Here is an 11,423-nt window from a genome sequence, read left to right as displayed (position 1 = left end):
TGAACAGCCGTTAACTGTGCCTTTTTCCCTCACCAGACTCTGGGATTTTCTTCTCTTTCCCTTTTTTGCTTTTGTCTTGTCTTTCCCCCCCCCCCTTTTTTTTTTATTTTTCTTCCTCTTTTCTTTTTCATTTTCTTTTTTTAGGAACGGGTGAGAGGTCCCCCGTGGGGCCCTCCTCTTGCTCGTACTGTCATTTCAGGCCACTCTGCCCCTTCAGGAAGGGACGTGGGCCACACCCGCCCCCGCCGGACCTCCTGTCCCCTTCGGAAACAGCATGTAGACGCGCGCGCGCACACACCCAGCCCTGCCCCGGGCCGCAGACCGCACACACCTCCAGCTGCCCTGCACACTCACTGGGCCTCCCCACCTGGGCCACAGATCCTGACCGTCCGCCATCACCGATCGGCTGGAAAGCTCTGGCCTTGTCCCAGAGGGGTCTTGCCACCACTCCACCCAGGGGGTCTGTGGGAGGTTCAGCTACAGGCAATTGAGGACGGAAGTGCTCCCCGGTCTCTCGCGAGCCCCTCAGCTAGGGCCTGGCTGAGGCAGCAGCACCTTCCTTCCTGGAAATGAAGGGACAAGAGGGGGCGTGAGTCTGCCCAAGGGGCACAGAGCGACCTGCCCCGTCCCTCCCTCTCCCTTGACTTTTTCCACACGTTTCTTTGCCATCTCTCTCTGCACTTCCTGTCTGTCTGTCTGTCTGTGCATCTGTCTGTTGACTCGAGAGGGGAGGCAACTGACAGAGCCCCCACTCCTCATGCCCCTCAGGCCTTCTCCACTCCAGGGCCTGCCGGGCCTCCCCTCCGGGAACCTGGCGAGGCCCGCTATCTCTTGGCTCCCTTGGAATTCCTTGGCCTTCCTCCTCTTTCTCTTCCTAGCAACTTCCTTCCTTCTGCAGCCACCCTACTTCCCACTTTGGGGAGCCCAGCAGTGCCTGGCAAGAACAGCTCGAGAGACACCACCCTTCCCACTGGTCATGAGCCTCTCCAGGAGGATAGAGCTAGTGCCTGACCAGAAAAGGGGCCACTGTCCCATCCGCTGTGCCACCTGTGAGGAACAGATGACAGGGCCCCGATGAGAGGAAGCTGTCTGAGAAAGGCGCTGGTGTGGCAGCAAGGGGGTCCCAAGGTCCCAACTCACAGGGCCAACCCCAGGGCTCATCCCATTTGAGTGGCAGCAACTCAGAAAGGACCCCCTCCCCCCAACACATACACACACACACACACACACACACACACACACACACACACACACTGTGGAGGAAGAAGTTGCTGGTTGGAGGACTTGGCAACACCAGGGGACATGCCTGCTTCCGGAAGCCACCAACCAAAACCACTTCCCGCCAGCATCACTGTGGGGCAGATGGTTTGGAACTCCAAACTGCTTCACCATCCAAGCAGTGAGGACCTAGAAAAATCATTCAGCCCAGCGCCCTCATTGTACCAAACAGGAGAAGGCCTGGCACAGGGGCCGGGGAGCCGCTGGCCCTCACCCTCTCCTGGACCTGACCAGAAGGAAGGCAAGGTGCAGATCGCAACAGAGCCCCGAGCCAAGCCACGAGGCAGCTTGGTAGAGGGTGCAGTGGTGACAGGCCACGAGGTTTTCCCAAGGAAAACCCCAGCTCTTTCGAGAAGGCTCCTATCCTCTTCGCCCCCAGTCCAGCCAGTCTGGCCCTCACCCACATGCTGGAGCAAATCTCTCCAACACACCAGGGCCTCTGGTCTGACATCACTCATACCAGGACCGCCGGGCTCTCCGGGTGGAGGGCCCAGCGCGGGTGCATACACGGAGCCCCAGGGCCAGAGGGAGCGGTAATGCTGCTCACCTGCATAGGTCCCTGCTGTGGCACCAATGCTAAGAGGTGGCAGGAGGACATCCTCAGAGCCGGAGGGAAAGGAGAGCTCCCAGAGGGGTGACCGGGGAGGGTTAGAGAAGAGAGGTCCTTGGGGCTCGGCACACCCACACTCACACCCGCCCACCCTTTCCAGCCGAACCCCGACCCCCACAAGGCTTCACACACCCACATGTCTTTGCTCGCCCTGGATTTGGGAGCCCCACACAGCACCCATTTCTCTGGCCACACATAGGGACCTTGCAGCCTTTCCATTCTCAGCTGGGGTGTCGCACCTGCCCCTCACGGCCATCACCTCCTGGCGTGGGACCTCAGCTTATCCTCCTGAGGCCAGGCCCTGTGAGCGGCTCACTTAATCAGCACTCTGGTCTCGTGAAAACTAACAGGGAGCGTGATCCTGCCCACCCCCGCTCACCCCCGCTGCCCCTGCTACTAGAGCTGCCAAAAGCTTGGCCCGCCCCCCTGGCTGGAGAGTCCAAAGGTGTGGCCTGAGATGGGGTACTCTGTTCCCTCAGGTTTATCCCCAAGCAGCAAGCTGGATGCCAGATCGCTGCCTCCTGGGGGGTGGGTGAGTGGAGACACACAGTCCTGCCCCAGCGCCCCCTCCTGAGCCATGCTTCCGAAGCCTGCTCCCCCCAGCTTGCCTCAGGGGCTCCCCCATCTCATCAGGGCCCTCCTGCCACAGGCCTGGGCCCCCGTATTGGAACAGAGAGGGCTCCTGAACCAGCCAGGTGACAGGGCCCAGGGCGGGCAGCGAGTTTGGTCAGATGCGGCCAGAAGGGCTCCCTCTGGGCCACTGAGCTCTGACCGCGCCAGAAACAAATCATAGCCATTGCTCTATTTTAATCGCCTTCTGCAACCAGAAAGCCTTCCATCCAACTTGGCAAAGCCGATGCCAGGTAAGCCCCGACAGTCTCCTTGGGCACCCAGTCCCAGAGCCCGGGGCAGCAGGCTCCGCACACACCGGCAGGGCAGCCGCTCCCGGAATTAAACCAGCCCCGTGGAGGAAGGAGCCTTGCCCAGCCAAGGCAGTCTTGCTCGCCGGCGCTGGCGTCTTTCTTGGGAAGCTCAGTTGATTTCCAGCCAGGCCTCTCCACTTGCGTTCCCGAGGACAGCGCGGGCGCTGCTTGTCAGCGATCTGACAGCGTTCTTTCCACATTAGGAAGGGCATGAGCCCTGCCTGGCCCGAGCCTTCCTACAACCGTGGGCCCTACAACAGAGAAGGGCCTTCCGGCTAATTCCCAAAGCACATGCTGGCTCACCGCCTACGGTAGACCCCAGAACCCCTGCTCCGAGCCCCGCCCGGTAGGTACTTCCAAGCCCATTCCCAGGGTGGCAGCCAGAGCCCAGGAAGCTCAGGCCTTACTCACGGCCCCACAGCAGGACGTGGCCGGGACGAAATGCAAGGCCGGTCACCTGAGAGGCCCAGGACTCAGCCCATGCCTGGGTCCGCCCAGGGCCACAGAATGTTGCGATCAGCAGAGGAGCCTGGGCTCTCCCGGTCCTGGCACAGGTGCCAGGATGGGAGGTGATCTCCACAGAGCTTGCCGGCTGTTAGCATTCGTGACTTTTGCTAACAGGCACGGAGTCCGTGCTTCGCTGGTCTGAGGTTCGAGCTCTCCCTCAGTGCAAGGGCCAGCTCTGGACTTCGCAGTTTTACATTTCCTAATTCCATGGTGAGGAAAGGGAAGCTTCCTCTTGGATTGTGGGTCTGTTCTTTGCATACCTCTTTGTGTCGCAATCAAGCCCTGAGCCACTCTCGTGCCCACAGCGATGATTTGGGACCTGGGAACCCCAAAGTTCCCCTGGCTCTCCCCAGCTGCTATGTTCAGAATTTGCTGTAAACCCAAAGCCTGAATGCCGGAGAGCAGAAAGTCCCCTCCCTCCCGCAGAAGATTCTGGATTAGTGGCTGGTACAGAGACAGGCTTGGAGGGAGTAGCATTGAGACAGAAGCACAGGGTGGGAAGCATGGTGACTCCTCCCCACCCCGAGCCTGCTGGTCTCCCGCACTGAGAAGAAAAGGCCAAAAGGTTGTCAAGCACAGTTTCTGTTGTTTCTGTTGTCATCATTGTTCAGGAGACTTGGCTTTTCTTTTTCTCTTCTTTTCTTTTCCTTCCCTTTTTGCATTTCTTTACTTGGGTGGGTGGTCCCTGGGTCCTTCCCTCGGCCTCCCGGTTTGTCACACCCCCTCCCCACCCTCATCACCTCCTGCCTTGCAAACTTGAGCATGGGAGGTCAGAGCAAAAGTGGAGCACAACCGCTTTCAGCCATGACCTTCAGCCCCTCTGCCCTTGCCCCATGCACCCCTCAGGAGCACAGTCCTGTTGCAGAGTGTGGCACAGGCATCCCTTCTGCTTTGGCTCTGGGCCGCTGGAGTGGGGCTGTGGCTTCGAAGCGTCACCCACCCTGTCCCCATTGACGGAGCTCAGGGCTCCGGGGAAGGCTGGCCAGCACTCACCTGTGAGGGCAGAGGGCGGACAGCAAAGAACGGAGAAGTCAGCTCGTGTTAAGTGTAGATGGTCACAAGCCGCAGAAGAGAAGAAAGCAGAGCAAAAGAAAGGTGTTTTAGAGAAAAATTGTCTGGGACAAAGGATCGAGGTGTGAGCCGAGTTCTGAGGACAGAGAAAAAGTTCACATGGGACACTCTGGCAGACGCACAGTCTAGACAGGGGAAAGGGCAGCTGTGACGCGGCTGGGGGAGGCCTGAGCTAACTGGTCGGAGGCACTTTGGGCAGCCGCCCGCTGAGCTCTTGGTGGCTGCAGGCACTGTGCTGGGTGCTGGGAGCTGGGGAGGTCAGCGAATGGGACAGACTCCAGTTTTGGGGAGCCTATGGAAAGGAGACAGAGGAGAGAATAATGGCGTGGGGCAGGGGTGAGTTGAAGGTGAGCCACAGCGGGAGATGGGAGGGCTGAGACTGTGAACAGAACAGGCGAGGGGGAGCCGTGAGGCTCAGTGGCAAGGAGAGGGAACCGCTTGTGCAAAGGCCCTGAGGCAGAGGTGTGCAGGTGGTGTTTGGTATTGTACAGTCTGGAAGCCAGGGCCTGGGGCAGTAAAGAGGAATGAGAAAGATGGCCTGAGGCAGGCCCTGACTTTGCGGGAGACAGCTCTAGGAAGGGTTTAGACCCCTCCCCAGGGTGTGACAAGTTCTGGCTTTTGTTTGAAAGGATTGCTTGGGCTGCTCTGCAGAGAATAGACTGCAGAGGTAAAGGGCAGGGGCAGGGAGACGAGGGAGAAGGTGTGGGGTGGAGAGACTCACTAGCAGACAGATGGGAGTTAAGACCTTGGCTGACCAGATCAGTTAGGAAATGTGTGGGTGGAGAGGAAGGAGAGAAAATGTCCAAAGATGAGCCCTGGGGCCCTCAGATGTGAGGAGATGGGGAAAGGGCAGAGAACCATCTGAGCCGGGGAGCCGGAGTGTGGCACGAAGAGCACTGCACTCCCAGATGGGGGGTCCCTGGGGAGAGGGGGTCAGGAAGGAACCAGCCATTGTAGGCAGCTAGAGGGGACTATGGCCCCAGGAGAGTCTCTTTTAAGATAAGACAAATGAGTAAGCTAGGCCAGGGAGGGGACAACACCCTTGAGTGGGTGCAGGGGTGAGGTGCCAGGCAGTGCGGGAGCAAGCAGGGCTGCCTCTCAGACATCGGGAAATGCGGGGTACAACGGGCCTCTGTCGGATCCTCCTCGGCTCTCCCAGACACCCTGGCTACAACCCGAGGGAGGCATCTTTATTGGAAAGTGCTTTTCCTGTCTTTCTTTTACTCTTAAGTTATCTGACAGTAAAATGGACTTGATTAGCGCGGAGGCGGGGTTCAGTTCGGTGCATTCCTGTACTGCACGGAGTGGACCCAGGGCAGCCCCATCGCCTGCTGGAATGCTTGGAGGCCCCCACCTGAGCCAGGTTAGGGAGGGTGGGTGTGATTCAACAGTCGGAGACGAGGGAGGCTGCGAGGGAGCCCGAAGATGTGCGCCAGGGAGGACTGCGGGAGCGGGCAGTCGGGGTCTCTGCCCTTGGGGCTTGTGAGAGGCAGAGAGAGCCCCGTTGTGAAGAAGGTGGGGACCTGGGGGCCATGGGACATGCTGAGGCAGGGCTCTGGGGTCGGGAATCGAGGCACCTCTGTGGTTTGGCCAGAGCCCTGCACGAGAATGGGAAGACCAGGGCTGACCTTCAGCCTCCCGCAAACTGATAGACCCGTCTGCCATCCAAGGGACATGAGGGACAGCAGGGCATGCAGGGAAAGGGTGCAGCTGGCTGCAGACATAGGGGGTATGAAGGGTGTGTATATATGCTGGCCCTGATAGCCTTGAGGGTGGCAAGGTCCTTTGGGGAGTGGCAGAGATGGAGAGATGGCCCAAGGGACTCCCCCTGCAGCTTGGGGAGGCGCTCCTTCCGCTCAGCCTTGGTCACTCTTTTGCTGGGACCCCCTGAACTCTGCCGGGGGTTGTTCCGAAGCCCCCCGTGTGTGAGCTCGGGTCTCTGGGGCAGGCCTCTCTTCTCGAAACATTTGCCGGTTCTCACCAAACCCATCCCAGGAGGTCACGGTGCCCTTCAGGGTCGGGTGGCCTGAACACACCCCATCAAACTCCCAATACCAAGCAATCTGTTAACAGCCTGAGGCTTGAATGCGGGAAAGTGGGACCCGAAAGAGACTTGAGATGACACAGGTCTGCGTGAGCAGCCCTGGGCCCCGCTTTGGGGACTGAGCGACGGAGCGACGGCTGTGCCATGCTCTGTCTCTGTCGACAGGACCAGACCAGTGACGAGACAGTCATTAAAGTGAGTCTGATTATACTTGGGAGGAGCACCCTACGGGAACATTCCAGAGCTGCGGAAGCTGGAGAGGGAATGGCTGGCTGCCCTTTTTGGACAAGGACTTTGGAGTTCAGCCAGGCACAGGGCGTCCTGAAGATGGGTCTGACTTTATGACCCAGGTCCAAAGGAGGGTCAGGCTCAGCTAGAGGAAAAGGTGTAGCCGGGATCATCAGATCATTGCTGCCAAACTTACCACAAAGGCACCCAGGGTCAAGGGCAGCAGGATCTGGCTTGCTGTCCTTTCTGTGGCTTGAGGTGCGCTGCCGACAGCTGGAGCAGGTTTTCCACCACCGGCGCGCCAGCCGCTGGAAACGTCCCGGGAGCTCCCCCTTCCCCCGTGCTGGCCCCAGAAAAGGCCCAAATAATGAGGCCACATCTGCAATGACAAAAGAATTCTCTTTCATTAAAAATATGAACGATTCTTACGTCAACTTCTAGGTTACCCCTTTCTCAGAAGCCAGTCTGGGAGAGTTAAGAAACTGAGGGCGAATCTTTGGCCATCTGTAATCCAGAAGGTGTGACTTCACCGAATTCAGAGACAGTCCTAGCCAGATGTAAGATTTGGAGTTAGGAAGTCCCAGTTTCACGGAGCCCTCTGGCTGACTTTCTGCACTCACAGGGCTGCGAGGCTCACGGGGCTTAAACTGATTTCGCAGCGCTGTGCTTGGCCGCGCAAGGACAACTCCAGGACCCAGGCCCTGGAAGGTCCAAAGGGATTCATTGTCAGCAGTGTGATTCATGGTCTAAATGTCACCATTTAGGTGACAGCTTTTAGGGGCCAGCAAATTTCTCTTATAAAGGTCAGGTCTCTGTCGCAACGACCCAGCTCTGCCCTGGGATCAAGAACTGCATTGCAGAGACAATGCAGAAAGGAAAGGGCGTGGCTGTGGGGCTGAGAGCCTGTGTTAGCCCGTGGGCCACAGTTGGCCAACACCTAGTCGAAACCAAGAAAGCCAAGTCCTAGAACCTTTGACGTGGAAATGACTGTGGGACTGCTGCTATGTCCACCCACTGACACAGGGAAGAGCCGGCTTTGCTGCTGGCTCAAGCGGGGCCCAGCAGAGGCCTTCCCTTCGAATTGAGCTTCTAGAACCAAGAGGGAGCCCAGGTGGAGGGGGACCAGGGAGGGAACGAAGGGAGGCCTCAGCTCTGTGGCTCGTAGACCTGGTGACATAAGCACTCATGACCAAGAGCCTCTTTCTGGGAGCAAGATCCGGCCGGAGCGGGGGGAGGGAGAAGGGGGCTCGAGTTCGGCTTGGGGCAAGGGCCACCGTAGCCAGGGACCAGGGCACTGTGGGAAGTTCTTCCCTGTGGAGAGTTATGCCGACGTGACATCTGTCAAAGCCAGTGGAGCAGCCAGGAAGTGAGATCTAGAAAAGAGGGAGAACACGGCAGATTCCAGGGACCAAAAGAAGTTATGTGGCTTCGAAATTGAAGAGGAGGAGGGCAGCGCAGGCTGAGAAAGGCTGGAGGCGCAAGGAGCGCCAGATTGCAAAATGCCTGTGACGGCAGGACACGCAAAGGCCCAAGGGTCTGCGAAGGGAAAGGACAACCAGCCTCAGGCAGGGGCCTGTCGGAGGCATGAGGCATGGTTGCGTTGGATCCGGGCATCCAAGCAGGCCGGGCTTAGTGGGTGCAGTCGAAAGTGGAGCCATTTTCAGTGGAGGCGGTCGGGGCTGGGAGATGGGCCAGGGCGAATGAACCAGTGCTGGGGCTCCGGGGCGCCATGAGACAGAGGAAGGAGAAGTGGGGGAGACAGGGCCTGAGCACCCAGTGACATAGGAGTAGGGCCAGCAGTGGCAATTCAGGGAAACCGGGAAGAGTTTCCAGAAGGTCAGCTGTGCTGGGTGCCCCTGAGAAATCAAATAAGACGAAGACACAGAAGTCTCCCCGGAACATAGCAGCAGAAAGACTGATGGTCTGGGCACGATGGGGGCTGGTGACAGTCACGAGAGCCAGAGGGACAGAGAAGAGGTCTAGAGAGAAGCCAGGAAGGGAGCACCCGCTTGGGAAAGGCCAGTAAAGTGCCCACAGACTGGAGACTTTCTCTTATCAGAAAGTTCTGGGGACTTTCTGGTAGGAGGAAGGGGAGGTAACAGCCCAGAGTCTCACACACTGATCGCTCTCGAGCTCCAAAATGCCCGCCTGGGTCGGCCCAGAGAAAGCCACTGCCACTTGTCCTGCGTGTGGATCAGATGACGAGATGCGGACCCAGTCCGGGGAGTCCTTAGCGAGACCAGGCAGAGCGGCCCCCGTTGCTCCGTTCGGGTGGAAGGACCACTGCCGTGGGTGGGACTTGCCGCACCAGCGCCACTGACTGTCCTTCCCCCCTTCCTCCCTTCCTGTCTGGCCCCCGCCCTCCCTCCCTGCTCCCACCTCGCGCTCCAGATCCGGGTGGTGAAAGCATTCCGTAGCTCGCTCTACGAAGGCCTGGAGAAACCGGAATCCAAGACCTCCATTCACAACTTCATGGCGACGCCCGAGTTTCTGATAAATGACTACACCCACAACATCCCGCTCATCGATGACACGGACGTGGACGAGAATGAGGAGCGCCTGCGGGCCCCCCCGCCCCCGGCCCCCAACCAGAACAACAACGCCATAGACAGCGGCATCTACCTGACCACACACGGCACCAAGTCAGCTACCTCGTCAGCGTTTTCTTCCAGACCCGGGAGCCCGCTCCACAGCGTGGAGACGTCCCTCTAGGGGAACTGCCCTCAGCGCACCGCACACGCGCGCGCGCGGCCGGCCGGCGTGAGCCTGCGAGGAGGGCACGGCCAAGGCGGCGGCAGGGGTGCTGGCGCGGCACTCGCGGGGGCCGCTCCACCCGAGGCTTCCGACCTGGCACTGAGGAGGAGGAGGGAGAAACTAGAGCGTGAGCAGAGCTGCGTTTCCCATTTTTCTATCGAAGCATTTTTTTTAAACGAACACTACAGGTCCCCCAGACATTCACCGCTCCGGCTGTGCGATGGGGCGGGGGGCTGTGCTTGGCTGATGGGGCGGGCGTTGCATCGCACCCACCCGAGAGCGAGCGGACCCACAGGTTCGCACAGGATGCCCGGTCAGCCCCCCGCCTGCCCGCCGGGAGCCGCCAGCAAACGGACCTGCACCACCGAGCGCCCCTCCCCCAGGACACACGTGCGGTCTGTATGTGTGCGCGTGTGTGCGTAACTGTGTGTGTGCGTATAGACATATACGTACATATATGACCCGATGCATATTTAAAGAATAAGGAGCTATTTATCAGCATGATATTTCCATTCCTCTTATCAGGTGTTTTCATTTTGAAATCCCATTATTTACTGTGGCGAGGTTTTTTCAGGGAACGGGACTGCGAGAGTATCTTTTCGGTTGCTTGCCCCCCCCCCCCCCCCCCCCCCCCCCCCCCTCCCGCCCCGCCTCTGTGCTCCAACCTGGTCCTCCCTCCTGCACGGTTCCTGGGAGTGTTGCTGTGCGGATTCCTGAGAAGGTCGGGGAGAGAGACACGTTTCACGCGTTGAGACCCCTGCCTATGGGGGCGGGACCCTTTCGGTGAAATTTTTTATTTAAAAGGAAAATACCAAAGTATTGATGAGAATGATCCCCTCCGGTAGGTGGAAAGGGGAGTTTTGCTTCCTGTGCCCTTGGGTTTCAACTCCAAGTCCTGAACTCTGGCCGGCAGGCCTTCTTTGTCCACGGCCCAGCTGCCGCCCCCTCGGGAGAACCCGGAACCCAGAGCAGCCCCAGGACAGCCAGGTCCAGAGGGGGGGTGGGGGTGGGGAGAGCACCAAGAGTCAGGCAGAAAGTGGGAGAGGAAGAGGCACTGTCCAAACCCAAGAGGAGCTGATGCAACTGCAACCAAGAAGTTGGGCTGAGGGGTTTGTCAAGTGACTGGGGTCAGTTCTCAGTCACCACCTGCCAAAGCACTCATTCAAGGACAACTATGACCCACGCAGGCGTGGCTCTGTGTGTGCAGCCACCCACGGGGACATGGGGGAAGCCGACGTGGGAGCAGAGACCCTGGGGGTCCCTGTGGCTCAGCCCCACGAGCCCAGAAGGCTGAGGAGGTGAGCTTCGCCGCACCGGCCGAGCACCCTGTCTGCAGGCGGGAGAGCTGGGCCTGGGCTCCCCAGACGGTTCCCTCGGGGACCTCTCCCTGCCGTATGGGCACTCCTGGTGCCAAGCCTCAGTTTCCCCTGAATGCACACTAACCAGGGAGGGAAATGAAGAAAACGCAGAGGGTCCTTTACCTGCCGGATGCGGCTGTCTCGTGTTTTGCCCAACCTGTGCCTCTCACTTGGGCCCGAGCTGAGCAGGAGTAGTCAAATCTCAGGCAAAGGAGTTCCAGTTAGACAAGAAAATCCCACTTAAAATGCCAGCTACAGATAACTTAAAGCCATCCCTTTATTCCAAAGGGCACATTGAGAATGTTACCCATTTGTAAATTGTTCCCTAATGTCCTTGTTCAAACAACAAAAAGGGCAACTCAATCTGTTGAGGGTCTGTGTGTTCTTAAACTAGAAATAAAATTGGAAATCTTTTAACTGAAGAAGATAAGGGGCGTATGCTCTGCTCATGGGCTTCTTTTCATTCCCTCTTAGAGACACCTCCGTAGAACGAATGGTCTGCATAGACCAACCGCCCTCACTGCTGCTGTACAAAGTTGTCTCCTGTGTGTGTCCATTGTTTAGTCCCTAGGTTGCCTTTCCTCGGGGTGTGGGGTTCAGAAAAGGGGCTCTATGACCTCCGATTGTCGCTCTGGCTAAGGGACCTGTCT

General features: G+C 58.6%; 1 protein-coding gene across 1 annotated transcript in view; it reads left to right on the top strand.

The window, feature by feature from the left end:
• The window catches only part of ATP2B3 (ATPase plasma membrane Ca2+ transporting 3), a 59,441-nt gene extending 49,516 nt beyond the window's left edge, over positions 1 to 9,925 (top strand). The window contains exon 21 of the mRNA XM_059385667.1: positions 9,053 to 9,925. Coding sequence (XP_059241650.1) covers positions 9,053 to 9,373 — 321 coding nt within the window. The 3' untranslated portion in view covers positions 9,374 to 9,925. The remainder of the gene's footprint in view (positions 1 to 9,052) is intronic.
• Positions 9,926 to 11,423: the final 1,498 nt, after the last annotated feature.

Source organism: Mustela nigripes, chromosome X (genome assembly GCF_022355385.1).
Source record: "Mustela nigripes isolate SB6536 chromosome X, MUSNIG.SB6536, whole genome shotgun sequence".
Lineage (NCBI taxonomy): Eukaryota > Metazoa > Chordata > Mammalia > Carnivora > Mustelidae > Mustela > Mustela nigripes.
This window is presented reverse-complemented; position numbering and strand designations above follow the sequence as displayed.